Source organism: Podarcis vaucheri (genome assembly GCF_965113315.1).
Source record: "Podarcis vaucheri genome assembly, chromosome: 5".
Classification (NCBI taxonomy): domain Eukaryota; kingdom Metazoa; phylum Chordata; class Lepidosauria; order Squamata; family Lacertidae; genus Podarcis; species Podarcis vaucheri.
Window position 1 is genome coordinate 45,818,869 of NC_138763.1, and position 21,271 is coordinate 45,840,139.

General features: G+C 44.4%; 2 protein-coding genes across 2 annotated transcripts in view; both read left to right on the plus strand.

The window, feature by feature from the left end:
- The first annotated feature begins 3,290 nt into the window (after positions 1–3,290).
- Positions 3,291–11,751, plus strand: LOC309532826 (proton channel OTOP2-like). Its single transcript, XM_082223513.1, has 6 exons — positions 3,291–3,604; positions 4,533–4,669; positions 5,454–5,512; positions 6,350–6,486; positions 7,481–8,400; positions 11,132–11,751. The coding sequence occupies exons 1-6, from the start codon at positions 3,298–3,300 to the stop codon at positions 11,369–11,371; spliced, it is 1,800 nt and encodes a 599-aa protein (XP_082079639.1). The 5' UTR covers positions 3,291–3,297; the 3' UTR covers positions 11,372–11,751.
- A 790-nt stretch (positions 11,752–12,541) lies between these two features.
- The window catches only part of PDZD7 (PDZ domain containing 7), a 31,753-nt gene continuing 23,023 nt past the window's right edge, over positions 12,542–21,271 (plus strand). Inside the window, exons 1-4 of the mRNA XM_082224778.1 lie at positions 12,542–12,659; positions 14,678–15,225; positions 17,069–17,209; positions 18,421–18,595. Of these exons, the coding sequence (XP_082080904.1) occupies positions 15,033–15,225; positions 17,069–17,209; positions 18,421–18,595 (509 nt within the window). The 5' untranslated portion in view covers positions 12,542–12,659; positions 14,678–15,032. The remainder of the gene's footprint in view (positions 12,660–14,677; positions 15,226–17,068; positions 17,210–18,420; positions 18,596–21,271) is intronic.

Below are 21,271 nucleotides of genomic sequence, written 5' to 3' on the forward strand. Positions count from 1 at the left end.
CTGGCTGCCGGCCTTTTCCCTGCCTTGCTCCTCGCCCGGCAGGCAAGGTGGGCGCCTCCCCTTCAGAGCGCGCTACGTGCCGCTTGACACAGGCTTTGGCGGTCAGATCCTGCCCCGCTCACTGGCAATCGGCCGGAGCTGTCCACGTTTTAAGCATGAAACCTGTAGCAGGACCCAGGTGCAGCCTGGGGCCTGCTTCTCCAGTAGCCCGTCTCCGGCCCTGGAATGGGCGAGATGCTAGGGGGAAGTTCCCTTGAACATGTGCAGAGTGTTTCCTTCCCTCGCTGCTCTTTAAAACAGGCAATTGTACGACCCACCCCCCGCAGCAGAATTTGATTGGAAGGGGCGGCGGAGTGGGGGGGTCAGGGGGGCAGCTTTGTTTTCTTAACAGCTTGCTCAGAGTAAGCTGGCAGTCAGGATACAGGTGACCTGTAACAGGACCCGCGAGAGGAGGTAGCTCAGTCTCTAGAGTCCATGGATAAAATATATTATTGCATGTGCAGTGGAATGGAATGGCCTCGCATGAGAAGCATAAATTAGGGCAGATGAAGCGGAAGCATTGACGTTTTGGACTACAACTCCTATCAGCCCCAGCCAGGATGGCCAAGGAGACATTCTTATAAAGAGTCGGATATGGCATAGGGTCCCATCTGAGATCAGATGTCAGGAATGGGCTGCTGTTTACTGAATTGGTAACAAATGCCAGAACATTTCTTAGATGCTGTGTGACAAACGTGTATGAATTCATGACATCTCAATGTGAAAATATCTTTGGCTGAATTAATCACAATATCATGGCAGAAATGCTTAATACTTGTAGTACCCTTTACTTTAGTGGTAATCTATGAATTGTTACATTGCTATGCATGGATAGCTTTTTCAGCTGAAATAGACCAAAAACAATGTGATTTATTGCTTTGTTGGTATTTATGTTCTAGTGTGATTTAGGATATAATCATGAAACATGTATTGATGACCATGAGATCTTTTTGGAAATATTATTTTAAATAAAAATAAAATGATTTAAAACATGTATGTCTACTATCTGGATACATTTCAAAAGGAAACATTCCAATGTTTCTTTAGTGGGATATAACCACCTCATGGAAATTGCTTACTTGTTTGTTCTGCTCACAACAGTTAATGTAAAAGAAATGTACTTGTTTTCCCATCCATTGCTAGATGGTATACATTATTAAAGCCCCAGCCCTTTCTATTCAAATCCCATTAGCTTACAAAGAGACATTTAAACACCAGGCGAGGATGGGGGCAGGGAGTGAAGGAGAAAGGATATGGAAATCCTGATCTCCCTGCCCCTGATTATGCTGGTTGGGGTGGTCCCAAGTTGCCCCCTGGGGCCATCGTTCCTGGTATATTAATACCTTCGCCTTGCTGGTTCCTTGAGATAAATCCCAAATCTGTGGTAGGCATGCGAGAGAACTGGACTCTCAGCAGCATGACACGACCAGGTGAGTAGGATCTTGCAAGGGAAAGGGCCTAGAGCAGAATAAGGTGCGCTTTGGAATCTAGATCTTATAATGAGCATGTATACAAGGATTCCACTGTTCCAAGGGGAAGGGCTCCATCCCTAAGAATTCTGGAGGGAGTGCTTGGGGTATCCTTTTTCCATTTCAAAAATTGGTGGATTCCATGCTCACGTGCAAAGACTCATGATATTGCCTTCTTTTTTTACCCCCCAGGAAAGTCTGTTTAGTAATTTCAACTATCTCTGGAGGGTGAGTGGCAACTAATGTTCTTGTTGATGCAGGATCACCCCATTATTTCAGCTGCAAAATGTGGTGTTAGGGTTCCCACTATCCAAGAAAAAGAGTCCCGTGCATCAACCTAGCTATTAGTAGGAGGCACATTGCTTCCAAGAAAAGCACCTGTGTTGCAGGACACAATATCAATCTTCTGACTCCTCTGATCCAGCCCGTCTTAGCAAGCCTCACATTCCTCACTTTGTGTTTTGGGCCCAAAGCTTGATTTTGCAATTGCGTTACAGTATATGAAGGGCTGTACACTAGGCAGATGGGGTTCATGGAAAACCTAACAAGAGAAGAGTTTATTGATTAGCCCCCCCTAAGTCTGACCCCAGCAATCTAAAATTCAAATCCATGCCCTCCAAAAACATTTCCTGTTGTGTCCATATATCTCTCATACATCTTGCAGAGAATACAAGCGTAACTATGAGTAGACATTGGAAGGGGATGTTTATAGGTTTGGGGTTTGATTTCATTAGGTATGTATCAGGAAAATGTTAATGTCTGATGTTTTACAATTTTTTATATATGCTGTAAGCCGCTCAGAGTGGCTGGGGAAACCCAGCCAGATGGGTGGGGTATAAATAATAAAATTAGTAGTAGTAGTAGTAGTAGTAGTAGTATATGACTGCAGAGGAGGGTGGAGGCGGATGATTTAGGCTGCAATCCTAACGGCACAACCTGGGATCACATCCCACTTAATTCAGTAGGATTTAGTTCTGAATAAACATGATTAGGAAGCATTGCATTGTTACCCATTTGTGGAAGACAGATTCCCTGGCACTGAGCACCAGGCTGGATGAGCTTTTTGTTCCTGGGATTTTCCTCTTCGTGACAGAAGCTGTGGGCTAGTCACGCAGCTAGGTCACATTCTCCTGGTGACATGGATGTATACAATTTGTGATGGCTTGTTTTTATAGTGCAAAGGTGTTAAATTGCCCAGAGCTTTTCCACACTACAGCTGCAGCTGAATCAAATGCAGAATAAGGAACCAACTCTAACATCCTAACATTCTCCTTTGGAAGTCATGCAGCCTGGCAGTGGACCACCATGGGATAAACCATGGGTAGGCAAACTAAGGCCCGGGGGCCGGATCCAGCCCAATCACCTTCTAAACCCAGCCCACGGACGGTCCGGGAATCAGTGTGTTTTTATATGAGTAGAATGTGTCCTTTTATTCAAAATGCACCTCTGGGTTATTTGTGGGGCATAGGAATTAGTTTGTTTTTTTCTCCAAAATACAGTCTGGCCCCCCACAAGGTCTGAGGGACAGTGGACCAGCCCCCTGCTGAAAAAGTTTGCTGACCCCTGGGAGAAACTGTTGAAAAGCACTGCCAGCTCAAAAATTTAGTCATTTGGACTCATACACTGGGCAGGCTGAAGGGAATGCATGCACTATTACAGCCCTTGTACTGAGCTGTGTGCATGTCTCTGTGTTATAAGGTCCACATAGTTATATAGCATGGCGCATAGGATGTGTGTTCCTGACCTTTCTCTCTCGAGTCTATTTCTGTCTACAGTTATGTTCCCTGTAATGCTGAGCTATACCTTGCTGCACTGCAGATACCCAGCAAAAAGACCCTGCTTAGCCATGGCATCTACTATGCTCTCCAGTTCCCTGCTTTCCCTCCTCTATTTGGTGCTTCTGACATTTGTGGGCAGTGCGGTGCTCCTTGCTGAGATGCACCAGCACAGCTCACAGAGCCGCAACGTCCATGCTTTCCTGGAGGCCCTCATGATCTCTTCCTGCATCTGGATGCTCTGGTTTGGCTGCCACTCTTCCCGCAACAAGCAGCTGAAAAGGCACCAGGATCACCAGGCAGGAGCAAGCTGGCTAAAAGGTAGAGATGTTAACACAGATAGGATCCATTGCAAAATGCCCGTGCCCAAGCAAATTGTGCAATCCTTCAAACAACGAAGACCATCACTAGCAATGAAACCTCCTTGCCCTTCCAAAGTTTTGGCATTTCTACTAAAAGGGGACTCAGGCAAGTGCACTAGAGGAGCTGTGATACACAAGACATCATTACAGTTGAATCCTGCAGAGAAAATGTGGTTCTTGGATCTGCTGGTGTCTGACAGATCCAAGCCAACCAGAAGATATTTCAGAATTTCAGTCCACTCTGCTATTAGCCTGACTTGCACTTCATTTCATTTCAGAGAGACAGAGAGCCTATTGTTATATCCAGTGCTTTTTTTCTGGGCAACGCAGGGGTACGCATACCCCTAAACATTTCATGAATCTCTGACTTTGTCCATTTACTGTATTTATTTTCTCCGATTTGAACTACAAAATGGTGGTTTTCATGAGTCAAAATGAGAGTACCCCTAAACACTTTTTTAGAAAAAAAGCACTGGTTATATCAGCCAATTTGTTCTCACAAACAACCACTCGCATCAGCAGCCTACCCCTATTAGCATTGCAGTGATTGGCAAGGGTGGGGACTTCCATGAAACCACAGATTTCTCAGTCTTGTTTCACAATTCCCCTTCCCATGCAGCTCATGTTGTTGTTTTTTAATCTGTAGTCTTATGGGTCAGTGGAGAAAGGCACTGGGGACTCACTTTGGAATTGACAGGGTGGAACTGTCAGGATGCATATGCTTTCCTTCATCAGCAGGAAGCCTGTTCCCCTTGCTCTCTCTGGTCCCACAGTCTTGGCACTTAATATGAATGGACCTCCTGCCCCCTTCTGCTTCCTGAATAAATTAACAGAGTGCCTGCTTTCTGTGCCGCATTTGTGGTGACCGTGCTGTCTTGTCATGGCAGGCGGTCTCTCTCTCTTTGCACTGGCCACCTTGGTTCTGGACTGCCTCTCCTTGGGGTACAGCTATGAGCTGCAACACTGCGCCTCCATGCTCATCACCACCTTCCCTGTCGTGCAGGCTGTTTTTACCATCATCCAGGTGAGGTCAAATGTGGTCAGATATTTGGTGGGGATGCCACACCACAGGCAAGCTCAGCCTTAGAGGAGTTAGCTGTACTCCTTCCTTTTCTGCCACACATCTAGGATCCCAGCCCCTTCGGCTTCTCTCCACTGTGTTCTTTCTCCTTGCAAAACCTTCACTACTGTTAAAGAGGCAGTGCATAAGGCAAAATTTCAGAGTACTGTAGGAACAGTTTGTGCCAGGCTTCCCGAACCTAGTGGGCTTTCAGCAACCATAGTCAAGCTAAAGGTAAAGGAACCCCTGACCATTAGGTCCAGTCATGGCCGACTCTGGGGTTGTGGCGCTCATCTCGCTTTATTGGCCGAGGGAGCCGGCAAACAGCTTCCGGGTCATGTAGCCAGCATGACTAAGCCGCTTCTGGCGAACCAGAGCAGCACACGGAAATGCCGTTTACCTTCCCGCCGGAGCGGTACCTATTTATCTACTTGCACTTTGACGTGCTTCCGAACTGCTAGGTGGGCAGGAGCAGGGACTGAGCAATGGGAGCTCACCCCGTCATGGGGATTCGAACCGCCGACCTTCTGATCAGCAAGTCCTAGGCTCTGTGCTTTAACCCACATGGACTACAACTTCCATCCTCCCTGGCCATTGACCTTCCTGGTTGGGGCTAATGGGAGTTGGGAGTCCAATAAACGCAGAGAGCACCAGGTTGGGGAAGACTGGTTTATACTATTAGTGGCAAATGGTGATGTGATCTTCTGTCTCTTTCCCCTCCCTGGCACCTTCTTTCCCTTCTTTTCAGGTCTCAGTGCTGTTGTTTAATGCTAAAGTTTGCATCCAGGAACACCAGCATCTAAACAGGTAGGTGTATTCTCTTGAGCTATGTAAAATCAGCAACCCAAACAGCTACCAGGCATACACACTGGTCCAAGGTTTGAACTTCAAAGGAGTACAGTCTTTTCTAACCTATGGGATTCTTTATTATTTCATCCATCTTTCTTCAAAGGTGGGATAAAAATGCAATAAATGAAAGCATCCAATCATCACAAAGACTGCTGCTTGTACTGCAGAACTTTCCTCCTCTTCACCCCCACACTGTGCCCTTTCCCTAAATGTGCTCCAGAGGGGTGAAGGAAAGTCCAGAGCATATTTAAGGGGTGCGCAGGCAGGGAAGGAAAGTCCTGTTGCACAAACAGTAATCATTGCACTGCTAGGGCACGCACTTAGCACTGCACTGGATGCAATTAGAAGCACAGAGAATCAGAGACATAGAGTTGGAAGGGACCACGAGGGTTATCTAGTCTAACCCCCTGCAATGCCCGCAGCTGTCCCTGAAAGGGCTTGAACCGCCCGCCTTCCAATTAACAAGCAGATGTGCTGACCCATTGCACCACAGGAGGGTTTGCATTGGGTAGCTGTAATATGAAAATTCTGCCTCTGGCAAGGATGAGGATGCCTGGAAGAATCTGAATGTTGCAGATGAGGCAACTATGCAGGGAAAAGTGAGTCAGGTTTTTGGCAGCCTTGTAAGAATGCCAGTGCATGAAATGGCTACAAAGATGCTAATCATGGCTGGGAGGAATGTTTGGATTGGGGCCAGGGAGCCTCTACCTACCTTTGAACCAAATTGAGTAGGGAAGGGTGAGGTGCAGAGATCTTTAATTTATCCCCTTCCTCCTTTCTCCCTGTGACTTCTAGGTTTGGGCTGATGCACACTCTGGCCACCAATGTGCTCCTGTGGATGAGTGTGGTGCTGGATGAGTCCATGAAGCAGCTGGAAGAATTTTATGATGCTCACAAGGGAGAGACTTCACAGGCCCCCCATGGGACAAACCGTCCTTCTCATCTGGGGAGGGAGCTCTCAAAGAGAGGTCTACAAATGGCTTGGCTTGATCAGTGACAAACCTAGGAACTAAGTCTTTCAAAGTGACCAAAGGCATGGTTCCGATCCAAGGGTAGGGCTGCCATATTTCAAACAGGGAAAATCCGGACAGCAAAGTTGTAAAGCTTCCATACATCTGGATTTTCCCGGACATTTGGCCTATTTCCACCCAGACTCTGCTGAGGAATGTGGTATTCTGGATATGTCCAGGAAATTCTGGACGTATGGCAACCCTGTCCAAGGGACTTCTGTTTACTTGCTATCTTACTATACTTATATGGTAGCCCAGTAATGTATGTTCTCTGAGCATTCACATCCGTTCTCTGGCCTTTTGGTATAAAGTTGTCATGATTGGATGAAGAAAGCAGAAAATAATAATAATAATAATAATTTTAATTATATCCCGCCCTCCCCGGTCAGGACCGGGCTCAGGGCGGCTACCATCAAAGTATGTTACATTAAAAACATAAATCAAACAATCAATTAAAATACAGCTTAAAATCAAATTTGGAGCAGAATAAAATCAGATGGCAACCCACAGATTATAATTTTAGGGGATGGGAACATTGAGTGCTCACCAGGCCCAACTGTTTGCGCTGGTCTTATATGAGCCGGTGGAAAAGAGCTGTGTGAGGTTTCTCAACTACACACAGGGCACAGCCACACCAAAAAGTGCTCTTAATACCATTTTAACAGTCAGGCTTCCCCCAAAGAATCCTGGGAACTGTAGTACTGACCTCACCAAGCTACAATTCCCAGCACCCTTAACAAACTACAGCTCCTAGGATTCTCCATGAGTGTTAAAGTGGTATAAGAATGCTTTAAATATTTGCTGTGGGTGTGACCAAAGTGGACAGAATTGTCCTCTTTTCCAGTTCAAAGTTGCTGTTGTTCCTCTGCTAAACATATATCCATTTTCTAGCACAAGCGTCCTATTCTTCCTACAGGTGGTTCCCACACCAACAGCTGCATCTGTACCACCAGCCTTTGCCACATCTTTTCAGAAGGGGCCGCCTACCTGCATCCCTTCAACATTGAGTTCAGTCTCTTCTCTTCTACAATGCTGTACATCATCTGGAAGAACACAGGGCGGCAAAGCCCCAGCCAAAAGCCCCAGCTCACTCACAAGGCGCACTTCCATCTCAGTGGGGCTTTTGTGGGGCTAGTGCTGGGGGCCTTGGCCATTTCAGCAACATTTGGGGTGATGATCTCCTTTGGAGTGCTTGCCAAGTCTCCCCACACCATTCCCGAAGCCCTACGGACATACTACATCTTCAACTCTGTGCTCTTGTCAGCCATGTTCCTGGCAACTTTGATTGGCATTGCCACCTATAGAATGAAGAAAAAATCTGCAGCTCTCCCTTCTGACAAGAGCGTAGTAAGAAACTTAGATGTCACCTTGCTTCTGGGCAGCTCCTGTGGTCCCCTCATGGTATCCATATTCTCTTTGGTTGCCATCTTATTTCTTCATACCAATGGTGGCCTCCACCTCCTAGACTTCTGCTTCTCCCTCTGCAAGACCATCCAGATATTGGGACAGAATCTCTTCATTACTGAAGCTTTGTACTCAAGCCTCCCTCAAGAGCCAGATGGCCAAGACAACAGCAATTCTGCTGCTGCCAGCTGGATCTTTTCCATTTCCAGAGGTCCTGCTGAACAGGATGGCCATAGAGCTTACTCCAAAACCCATACACTGACCAACATCATGGCCAGTTTGGAAAATCAACTGCCCATGCACTTGTCCGATCATGGTGATGACCCATCCCTCTTCCAGATTTCACACATTCAGAGAGAACCTAAAAAACAAAGTATTAGAAGGAAGGTCCTACAAAACATCTCAATTCTCCTCATCTTCTACAACATATCGGTAAGTTGGGTTTGGTTTAAGACAGATCTAAAGGTGGCACCAAAATTGCAGTGGGTGGGGGATTTTGTGGAAAGGGCTTCTAGGGAGACCCTATGCAACCAGGAACCAGGCTGCCCATGGCATAATTGAGGCAGTAGTCTCTGTTGGCTTAGTTTTGATAATATGATCAATCTATGTCAGCATGCCAAGTAAGTCTTAGCCCAGGCCTAGTGAAGACTTGTGGTTTGTGTTCACTAGGCCCAGGCCAAGCTATATACCAGAAAGTGCAACAGATACCAGTCACGAAATGGCTATCTTGAGGTTGTGGTGCAACACAACATGGCTGCCATGGGGAACATGGCATGACACAAAATGGCTGCCACATCTAAAACAGCAGAAAGAGGGACACAACTGCAAAATGGTAAGAACATGTCCACAACTACCAGCCACTTCAAGAATGGGAAACAGGTTCTTACAGGATTAGACACTGTCCTACACCCAGGTGTGGCTGGCAAAGTTGCTTTTTATCAGGCAACATTGTGCTCACTTACCAAAAGCAGTTGATTTCTGAACAGAGAACTGCAAGGAGCATTCTTCTATGAGGTAGCTGATGTAGCTGCCTTTTTATCATCCATCCCAGGGCTCCCCCAGAGAGAAGCTCTTTGCACCTCTCCTGTGTTCAGAATAGATGAGAGAATGGGTGTCCAATTCAAGACCTTTTGTGGGCATCACAGTAGGTACTGACGGGAACACTGGTGCCCACAAGCACCATGTTGGTGAACCCTGTTATACACCAACATAGAATGACACCATTTCCTAAAATATTAAAAAAATAATTATTATTGATTAAAACTATCATCAACACATCAGTTACAGTACATAAAGAAATTACAAATATGTCATAAATATTTAATGACAAGGTATAAAAAGATATTAAAAGTTAATTCACCCTTAATTCAATATTGTAGTCTTTAAACAAGAAGCAGCATTAGAAACCTACTTTACACCATGAAATTCCAAGTTAAATACTGCAGAGCAAAAGAAAGTGAGTACCTCTTATAGTAGCCTGTTTCACTTTCGAAAATGTTCCAAACAATATCCAGTCTTCTTTGAACTTATTTGCCTTAGCTCTTCTAGGCTGATATGAAGACCTTTTTACTCATCATTGCCAAATTTCAGTTTGCTCTACCAAATTCCTTATTGAAGAACGCCCCCCCCCCAGTATGTTACATGCACTAATCTTGCCATAATGTTGCTGATTTTGTTAGAGCTCCAAGCATGCCAAATCTGAAATGGAAAACACAGGAGATTGTCTAATAATATTTGTAGTAACTACCGTAACTTTGCAAAATCAGTTCTTGAATGTGTTCCAAGTGAGAGAATCTATGTGACCCGTAGAGGGCAGTAGTGGATTAGAACCAAGATCAACAAAAAGTCTTATGGCACCTTCAAGATGTGGACCAGAGACCATTTCATCAGAGGCATCTAATGAAGTGGACTCTTCTTCATAAAGGTTCTGCCATAATAAAACTTGTTTGTCTTTAAGGTGCCACAATACTATTTGATGGTTGGAGTAGCAGGAAGCTAACTTATAAAATGGTTATTTGGTTTGTAACGTTAGTCACCTAACAACCTGCATTTGGTACTTTGCAACACCAAGTCAAGCTTTGCTATCACAAATCCTTTTCTCTTGATTCCAAAAATGTACATATTTGTTAGTTTCTCCTTTATGGAAATCCCTCACCCCTTTTTTGTTGCAAACAGTATCAAGGAAACAGCACAACAGCGACATAAATGAGGATTCCTATGCAGCCTATAGCTCCAATGTAGGTACACTGGTACCTCTGGATGCGAACAGGATCCGTTCCGGAGCCCTGTTCACATCCAGAAGTGAACGCAACCCGCATATCTAAAAACATAACGCATCATCATTGTCTAAAATGTCATGCTTACAGAAATTTTCAAAGACCTGAGTTACGTAACTGAAGAATTCTGGCACTGCATGGAAAGCATATCTTCTTGCCAAAGCAAGTTGGCTGAAGTGGAACAACATCCCCATCTATAGAATGGCCGATCTAAATGTTCAGGAGGCACACAAATGCTACAACTTTCCTGGGACTGTACCAATTTGGAATCCAGGCAGTGGAACTGAACTTTATCCCTGTCTTCAAAATTTAATTCCACTCCCCTCCTGCCACCACAAAAAAAATCTGGTGTTTTAGAAAGAAAGGCTCTAACCAAGCTTTACTCCTGACCTGCTGCTTGTTTATGTTCACGCAAAGGGAAGGGGAGATATAGCTGTGTGACGCACCTCTCACATTCTGACCTACAACAGTCATGGAGCACTGCCCCATGTTCTTTCTCTGAACATGTAGATTGGCTCAAAGAGCACCTTCTAATCTGGCACATGAAAACTTCTGATTGTTGTTCATGTGCTTGAGAAAGCAGAACAGGGGACAGTGGAAAAACAGGTGTATATCCTAGACAACGTAGCTTTTCCATGTGCTCTATAGGCACGTCAAATGCTAAATAAGTATGGGAGACATTTCAGGAAGGATGGGGAAGTGGTGGCCCGCCAGATGCTGGATGGGGCTGATGGGAGCTGTAGTTCAACAATAACAACAGAATATGGAGGGCCACACGCTCCCCCATCCCTGCCTTGAAAGGATGCGGCTGCCCCAAAATAATGGCTACTTGTGCCAACAGTTTGAAGTTGGTTTTATTCCTTTCCCTGTTTCCTTTGTTTGACTAGGTGTGGATTCTATATGCCTATGGGACCCGCCCGCACCTGGTGAGCCAGATTGAGCAGTCTTTCTATGGCTTCACACTCTGGGCCATCGTGGTCAAGATCTCCCTGCCACTGGGCATCTTTTACCGCATGCACTCTGTGGCTAGCCTCTTTGAAGTTTACTGCAAGACCTGCAAAACACCACCAGCCTTAGGACCACCAATGCACCCTGACATCATGAAGAGAGCACATGAGGGAAGCTAAAAGGAGCTGCCCTTTATACAAGAGAGGGTTGCAAAGCTATCTACCTATTGCACCAACCAGAATTTCAAGCAAATCACACATTCCTCAGACTATCCCCCTCTCTTAAGTCCAAGGAGCATCTGAATGATCAACTTGAGAAAGCCCACTCTATCAGAGACAGCCAACTAGCAAGTTTGGTACATGAACTAATCTCCCTGGCAGGTTTTATTTCAGGGGGTTAGCAGACTAACTAAGCTAGTATGATGTCCTTCTCCCCTATTTAACTCTATTTTATTTTTAATGTTTTGATTTTTAGTTGTTTTAGCAAAAGCAAATATATTTCCTTTCATGTAGAGTTTTAAATGCAGTTTACTTTTACGCAGACTTTATTTGTATTCTATTTTGTTCTCTGTTGATATAGACTAATTCAATAAAACTCTATGCTACTCTGGTTGGGATTTGCCTCTGTTCAGTCTTGCCTGCGCACCAGGAAGTGCTTTAGTCCAGTGCCATCACTAGTGCAAAAGACAACAAGGCTCCTGCCTCTTTCAATATAGCAGGGTAGAAGAGAGTATTTCAGCAGGTGCAGGTGACCTAACTATTAAAGGTGACTACTAAGGACCCGCTTTCTTTTGCATTTGGCCACCCTATTAGGACTAGATGTTAATGGCTATAATAAATGTGTATATTTTAGATAATTTTGCCCAGCAAATGTACTAATGCAAAATGGGAATCTCTTCTTCAAATGTGAAGTTAATTTACCAGGTGTACAGACTTTCCTCTACACCTTACTAAAATATAGATATGTCTCCTTTTATTATCATAAATGTACAAGACACATAAGCAGGACACAAAGTCCAACAAAAGCATCAAAACATAGACAATAATCTCAATGGGGTATTTTGATATCTAAAAAAATGCTTCCAGTAATTAACACACGTAAGCCATTTTAAATTGGGGGGGATACATGCCTCTTCAGCAATCACATGCCGTTACCTGTTCCCTTCGACTGCAGAACAAATGGATAGTCCTAATAATGTTCTCTGTTGGAGCTGCTTCCATTCTTCTCTGCTTGTTACAAGTCCAGAAACACACCTGCTGAGTTTCCCCCCTTCCCTCCACAAGAGATACAAGGAGGAAGTGCTGCGAATAACTGACAGCTCTTCTGACCTATGAGAGGTCTTGTTCCTGGTTTGACCAGCCAATCCATGCGAGGGAGGTGAGAGGTACCTGTAGCAGCCACCAGGTTTGCAGGCTCAACTGTGTGTCTGTCCCAGGTGAGGAAGTTTGCAGAGCAACATGGAAACAGGTGAGGGGGGCATGGGAGGGGTATGTTAATCAGGGGTTATTTACATTTCTGAGCGGGTCATCCTTCCCTTTTCGTCTCTCTACTGTCTGTAGATTATTTTGTGCTAGGTCAGAGAGAGTTGCCAGGTTGAACAAGGGCGTTAGGCATGAGAAGGTTTACCTGCAGGTAGCAGGATGCAATTTAATGCAGGTGCTTTCGGGAGACCTGTCCAAGGTGCTGAAACATCCTGCTCCACTCACACTCGAGCAGAAGCGACAGTTGTTGAGAAGTTGCCTACTAGTGGCCTTGTATCAGAATTGGGGCGTGCCCCATATCTTGTCCTCTCCCACAAGGGTTTCTGCGGTCCCCGCCCCCGTGCTGTATCTCTAATGGAAGAGATGACATCACTTATTTATTAAGGTCAGGTCACTCCGCACGCAGGCTTCATTCCAGCTAATGTGCAGGCAAGGAGACGGCGGCAGGGGGGAGACTGGGGCTTGCGTATCAGTGATGCAGAGTAAGCTGGAAAATCCCCCTCTCTTCCCCTGAGTGATTACATAGCAAAAGCAGAGAGATCTCCATCTTCCCGGACTGAACAGCCCTGTAGAGGAACAAATGCCCAAGCTTGGGACATAGTCTCTTTTAAGGCTTCTTATTGAGAATGTTACAATGAGCAAAACAGTAGGCTGTTGCATACTGCTTTATACTGGGTGGAATGCAAAGCTTCCAGGATATTCAGCAGAGAGCATTAAGAGATCAAAGCAGAATCCCTGCAGCATCTCCAGTTATTTACAAGCAAAGCTCTAAAAAGTATTAGTTTTTTGGACAATCCATTAAAAGTTTTTGAATTATTATTTTTTTAAAATAGAAAATTTTTCTTTTCTTATCTATACAGCAAGCAGAAAGCATTTCAGCTTGGCACTGGCTACTGTAAACTAGTGTACCCACTTCAAGTCACCCTAGTGTAATTCTTAAGCAGTAAATGCCTTGAGAAATATAAGCATATCAAGGTAGGGTTACTTCTGGTCTCAGCTGAACAAGTGCATATCCAGTCACTCTGTGCAAACCAGGAAAATTTGGTTGGGATAGCTCAGTCAGTAGAGCACATGAGGCTCTGAATCTCAGGGTCGTGGGTTTGAGCCCCACGTTGGGTGAAAGATTCTTGCATTGCAAGGGGTGGGTTAGATGACCCTCATGGTCCCTTCCAACTCTAGAATGATATGATTCTATAAAATTGCCAAGCCATAAACCTGGAGATACATCACTGAAATCAACAGATGGTTTTAGACTCAAAGTGCTAAAATAGAATCACACTGTGACACTGGAAGGAAAAGAATCTGATCCATTTTCTTTTCAGCTTTAATTTTTCTACACTTAGCTAGGTCAGCCATAGTCAAACAATATTATTCCTGCTCTTTATTCTACATAAATTCCATGGAACACAATGGTCCCACTACACTGAAAATGTTTCAAACAACATTTGCAATGTGCTTGTGTCTTACTGTAAAAATGTCTTCATCCACCATATTGCTTAGATAATAAATATGAAGTGCCTTCATGTCTGAAACTGTTGAATTAGCATAAGACACCCCACACACACACACCTAACTTCAAAGAGTGGGTGCAGTGAGCATTGTGTGAAAGTTAGTAATATTTTTGTTAAAATTCTGCCAACCACAAATTTCATTTTTTAAATTTCATTTTCTCAACCTTGTGAGTGCAAAAAATATTGTTATGACTGTCCTCAAAGTTCAGGTCCTAGAGGGACTGACTGAGGGTACGCTCCCTTGTCAAGGAGACTTCTGGAGTAGCCTAAAACATGTTCTTGTTGCACCACAAACTCAAAAGAAATTCATGCCGCCATCCTAAACTTATTTACATAGAAATAAGTCCTATTAAATTCAATGGGAATTGCTTCCAGTTAGATGTGCATAGGACTTAAATTTGACTAAAGGCTTTAGGGTAAAAAAATGATAGTATTATTATTATTATTATTATTACTACTACTACTACTACCACCACTACTACTATTATTACAGCATACCTGTCTGGAAGGCAAAGAAGGAGCATGAATCTGAACCCATGAGAGGCAAGATGTTTTCACTGGATCCTGCATTTTAAACATAGGTGAATTTTCCTAAGGACAATCCTCAGTGGTAACATCACCATCGACAACAACAAAATGAGTCTACGAGAGGTAATACTATGATTGATGGGAACATGTCCAGCAACGGTTTCCGCTGGTGGGAAGCAACCTAAGGGGCCAAAATGTAACAAACTCACCCAACTTTCCTGAAGGAATCAGGCCCAAGCGCAGTGTGCTTCTCCAACCCACCAAGGGACACCATCCAACAGTGAGAGTCCTTCTGTGCGTAACCAGCACCCTGTCCTGCCATGGCATACACTCCTGATTCATTCCAGAGCGAAATCATTTACCCGACTCACTCCCGGGGCTCCAGCAGTGACATCAGCACTGCCAATCGCCTCCTTCTGAGCAGGCAGAACCGGCTCCTGAATGGGAACCTTCGGGACTACCGCACCTCGTCCCCCATGGGAAGAGTTATCCTCATCAATACACCCCTTGAAGGTACTGTTGGGGGTGAAGGTGGGAGGTGGTAGTGTGCAAAGGACGTCATTTCTACTTACATAGCCAAGCCAGATCCTGGCTGGATGGAGAGAGTTGGTGTCATCCTTTTGCAAAAGAGTAGAGCCATAGCCAAATGGTGCTGTTTGTTCCTTTCCTTGCAAGATCAGTTGCAGATTTATGAGGAAGTTGCTGTGACCCAGGAGAGCCAATTAGCATGCACACCTCATTGCCCGGCAATTTTATATACATTCCAGTATTAGTAAATAAGCTAATTATGTGATTAGGAAGTATCACAGTAATTAGAAACATGCATTTGTAATATGCATAATTCCAGGAAGTAAATGTTACCTCATGTTATATAGGATGGGTTGTTTTCGGCAATTATTTGGTGCAAAGAAATGAGGTGTTAGAGGCAGAGGTAAGGGGACATGGAGCAGTGGCAGACCTTGGGGTCTCAAATTTCAGAACCCCATACCTCTTGCCTTCCATGCTACATTATAGTTGCAGTGGCCCCTATGGCACGCCAAGTGCAACTGAACCAGTAGGGCTCCCCTAAATTAGCCTCTACATTGAGGGAGAGAGATAAAATTGATTCAGGCAGCTTCCCAGAATGCTGAGCCTCAGCAAAATGGGACTTTCTACTATGCTGCCACTTTCTGATTGAGGACCAAAGAAGACACAGCATGGGAAGTCTTTGGTCCTCAATCAGAACTGTGGATCCTTTTTTAAACAGGGTGTATTTTAAACAGGCTCAAGCAGAAAGGGTGAGATACAGCTGGGTATACCTGTTCCAGGCCTCAGAGGGCTAAGCCAGCCAAACGGGGAGTGCCACCAGGCCCGCCAGACTTACACTGTTCAGGGTCCATAACTTTATTCTAAAAAGACTCCTCCATCAGGCCTCAGACAAGCTCTGCATGGGCCTGATTTTAATTGTGAATAGCAACCATAGGGATCATAGGGTGAGGAAGAGCTAATTTGGATCAGGGCCATGATGGAGATAGAGCTTAACACTTTCTCTGGGGCTGCCCCCCTCCCCCCCTATTCTTCTATTTGCCCCACGTGGCAAAACATATAGGTGTCATATAGAACATTTTACAGGCTCCTTGATATATAGAGGTCAAAATCTAGAGATTTAGAGGAGAAAAGGCTCCTGCCACTCCAACCCCAACCCCCTCCAATAGACTGATCTGCCTCCTCATTTGACCTTGCCCTGTACTGAGCCACTCCCATGGCTCCTATTAACATGTTGCAGTCGTTTTATTACGGCCAATAGCCAGTGTCAAGATAAAAACACCAATTACAAAATTGAAAAGCTGAGAGCAAAATAAAATAGTATAAAATCACATCCACATAAAAAAGCAGTTCTAGTTGGGAACTCTTCTGGTGCTGTCCATGTTCCCAGGGTGTGAAGGCATTTACAGTATTGCTGCCTGGTAGGAGAGGAGGAGGGGGAGATGCTCGCTGCAATTCTATGTTTGCGTTCTGTGTATTGTAACCATTTATATTATATAGGAAACCCATGTGTGCATTGACAGAGAAGATACACTTTGACAAACGCTCTCATGTCTCCCTAGGAAGTAAACTGTCGGGGATTTCATGGCTTGCCCTCCAGCCTGCCTAGATGTCATTTCTGGGTCTGGTGGACCCACAATGGTGGGGAAGAGAGGCTAAAATGCAGAGTGTAGGGAGGTGTGGCATATTTCTCTTGCAATTCTTTCTACTATCACTTTCCCAGTGTTAGGGTAGAGGATCAAGGGTAGCTCCTTTTGCTGGTCATTCCAGCACAGTGAGTGTCCTTAGTGGTGCCATTTCATAACTATATCATGCTGTATCCCCATGACAGCTAACAGTGATGAGAGTGATGCCATCAATGCCATTACGGTGGAAAAAAGCACAGATGGGAAGCTGGGCTTCAGTGTGCGCGGAGGCTCGGAGCATGGCCTGGGTATCTTCGTCAGCAAGGTGGAGGAGGGCAGCAGTGCAGGTAAGCAAAATCTCTCCAACCCTCCCAGCCTTAAAAACAGACAACAAGCTGCTCGGATGTTCTGTCCATAAAACCAGGATTCTAGTGCCTGCAACACTGGCAGAATCACTTAGACTTAAATCTTTGCCAGCAAGTGGTCTTCCCGTGCTGACCAGTTCTTCTTCAGGACTTAATCCATGTCTGGAGGTTGCAGCAAAACCCAAGCAAAGTAATTTAGTTGAGACAATGTTTATGTGTCGTGTTGCTAAGTAGTTCTGGAAGCACATCAGTATAGAATTCCACGACATTGCAAAATGTGAGATTCTCCGAAAGCCATGCATACAGGTCTTTAGAGCTCCAGTGAAGAATAAGTCTTTTAAACAGAGAGAGAAAATATGCTATCAAGGCTATTATTATTATTTATTACATTTTTAGCCCACCTTTTCCCCAAGGAACTCAATGTGGTATACATGGTCCTCTCCCTCCTCGGAGGGGAAAGCGCCAAAGAAGGAAATTATAAAGAAAAAGGCTGTTGTTGTTATATAAATAAACTGGGAGTATAAAGGAAGGGGATAAGAAAGAAAAGCTTTTACAGGAGGAAGAAGCAAATGTCTGAGGACAAAGGAGGAGAGATGAAAGAAACTTGTAGTTGTGAGAGAGGGGCAGAAATTAGGTAGAAGTTGAATGTGAAAGGAGAGTGGGAGAAGAAATTACAGAAGATGGTTAAAAATACTTTTAGGGTCATGTGGGAATGGGGAGGGGAAAATATATTTTTAAGTGTTTTCCACTTGGAGCCCCTGAATCAGCAAATCCTGCCTGAAATGAGGAGGCCCTCACAATATCTCCATGGCAAATTATGTACTTAGCATGAGGAAAACTGACTTGTTGAACTCCTTGCCACAAGAACAATGCTGTGGCAGAGTTTAACCATTTCCAAAGATAGATTGGATATCAGTGGGAAAGGGTGTCAGTAAATGCCCGCTGTTTGTTCCAAACTCTGCTTCCTGAACCACCATTTTGTGACTGACTGAGGTAGGCCTCAGTAGTTTTCAGCTGTTTCAACTGGGAGTAGAAAGTTTGAGAAACCTTGCCTTACTCTAAAATGTGCGTGCAACACACTTTTATATTTTGTCATTTTAGTAATACTGTAAAAAAAAAGAAAGAAAACCAGGAAAGAGAAACCCTCTCTAATCCTTAGCCCAAGTTGAGTTACCTGTATTTAATACCAACAGAACAGGCTGGGCTGTGTGTTGGAGATAAAATCACAGAGGTGAATAGTGTGAGCTTGGAGAACATTACAATGGGAAGCGCAGTCAAAGTCCTGACGGGGAACAACCGGCTGCGGATGGTCGTGAGACGCATGGGCAAAGTGCCAGGGATAAAGTTCTCCAAAGAAAAGACCACATGGTAAGCGGAACTGCCTGCTATGGTGACACCCTATTGTCAGCAGGCCCTTGGGTAACCAAAAATCACAATGTGTTGTTTGTAAGGGCCGAGGCAGGTGTGCTGGGCTCAGCGGAGCAGAGAAGGTGCGATCGGGTTTCGTGAGAAGCAAGGAGATGCTATCGGGATGAACTCTGACCAGGGCGCAGGAGAGGGATGGGTCAAGGTGACCTGGGGTTACTGGGCTAAATGCTCCCCTCTGACTTAGGGCACTTCCAGACTACTGCTGTTTCAAGGTGGGGTTCAATCACATACAGTTGCACTGCTTGGGTTGTGTTTACACCATACCTTTTAAAGCACGTTCAAAGAACGACACCACCTTCACCAAAGAATCCTGGGAACTGTAGTCTACAACCTCACAGAGCTAGCATTCCCAGCACCCTTAGCAAACTACAGCTCTCAGAATTCTTGCAGGGAGGGCAAGGTGCTCTAATTGCGTTTTAAAGGTGTGTTGTGCAGCCGGCTGTAGTTGACTAGGATGTCATGCAACGATCCCTCAAAACAGGGTTGCCATATTTCAAAAAGTATAATTCATGACACCCACAAACTTTTTTTTAGGAAGACCCCAAAGTTGTAGAGCTTTTTTAGGAAACCACCAAACTACTTTTGGGGGGGGAATCTACCCCAAAATAGTTATTTTAAGCTTTTGGAGCTGTTTCCGCTGCTTTTTCCATCGCATTGTCATACATCTGGGTTTTGCCTGACATTTTGCCGATTTGGCAAAATCCCTCTCTCCCCCACGCCATTTTTACACCTGAAAACCAGGACGTGTCAGGAATTTTCCTGACATATGGCAAGCCTACCTCAAAAAAATCAGAATTTTTGTATTAAGGAAAGTAACAGGGAAATGCACTGGAAAATGTGGGCTAACTCCTGCTTTTAGGTAACATCGCCAAAGCTCCCTGCAGACAAATTGGGATGAATAAACAGGCCATTAAAACACATGGGGAAATGAGGCTGGACACGGGCTTTGTGCATAATATGTAGATAGGAAATGAATAGTGATGAGCAGAGGGCTGGGAAATCATCTGCTAATGTGAAAGAGGAAAAGAGAAGAGGATCAAGGGGACATGCATGGGACTCTGTTACAGTGGCGTAGCGTGGGTTGTCAGCACCCGGGGCAAGGCAAGTAATTTGTGCCCCCTAACCCATGGATTTGCGCCCCCTAACCCTAACCCCCAGAAGTTGCGCCCGGTGTGGCCGCCCCCCCCCCGCACCCCCCACGCTACGCCACTGCTCTGTTAGCAGCAGGGCTGGATTAAAGCCTTTAGAGCCCCTAAGCACTGAAAAGATTTCGGTGCCCCCATATGCAATTCAAACTCAAACAATGCTAAACTGTGAAACAACATGTTATTTCTGGAAATGACACAAGACATGTTGAAATTAAAATAGCTTCTTTCTAAGTTTTCTGACTGCAAAACTCTGGATAAATTCATCAAAACTGACTTGATGAAGCACATTCGCTTCCATAAGCAGTAGGGAAAGGGAATCAATACCTATTTTTCTCTCTCTGAGGGCTTTTTATTCATTTCAGCTGAGGAAAAGCATTATTCACAGCATTCATAACCCGATCTCTTCAGTTGGAAGTACATATTCTATTCAGTCTTTCATTTCTGTGAAAGATCCACGACTGAATTTCATGTTTTCTGTTTCATTAAACTTCGTGACATATAACAGTAGAACTGCTGTAGTTGCCCACAAAAGGTTCACATTTAAGTCCTGAGGGTATGAGTCCACTAGCTTTTGGGAATCTTGTAAATATCATACATCAGATAAGTCTGTATTATTTAGAAAATTTAATCCACTTGATACTTCTTCACATACATTTCACTTCTCTTCATATTAGCTTCAGGTGTATCAGTTATATCACAGTAAGTAGATACGTGAAATTTGTCTCTAAGATTCAGGAGCTGTTTCTGATGCACTGGTGCATTTGCTTGTTTTTTCCTGATTTGCTTGCAGGACTGGGCTACTTTGTAGTTAATTTCAGGCAAGGTATCTTCTAATATGCCCTCAGATCTTTTGAAATCATCCCTCAAAGTGTGCAACTGGTCTGCTAATGATTGACAGGTCTGCACAGGTTTTCAAATCCTTCTTAGTGGTAGCCCCTGTGATTTTGGAAATGTTTTCCCAGGGAGGTTTGGCTGGTGCCAAGCTTATGTGCAAGCTTTGGCACATTCTTCTAATCTAGTTTATAGTGGGGGGGGGCTTTCTGACTGCTTTTGTTTTAGGTTATACTTGTTGGTGATTATCATATTATTGTGCCACAAACTAGGCCCAAAATAGAAGACCCATGCTCCTTCACACTCCCTCCTTTATAGTCGCTTTTAACCATTTGTCCTTGTTTCTATCTTTTTAAGTTATGTATGATATACCTTTTAACTACTAGCTTTTATTCCTTACCTGTTTTAAGTCTTATGTGTTCAGTTTATCCATATGTTTTATCTTATGCTGGTCTGTGGGCCCCATTGCAATTCTAAGAGAACGAGGGAGGTGTTCATGTTGCATTCTGGCACCTATTTTTCTAGAAAAATAACACTGGATATAAGTTTCCTAAAATACATCACATCATCCCCAGATCCAGCATAGAGAGGTTCTCTTCTGAAACCAGAAATGCCCAGGCTCAAGCTTGCTTGTCAG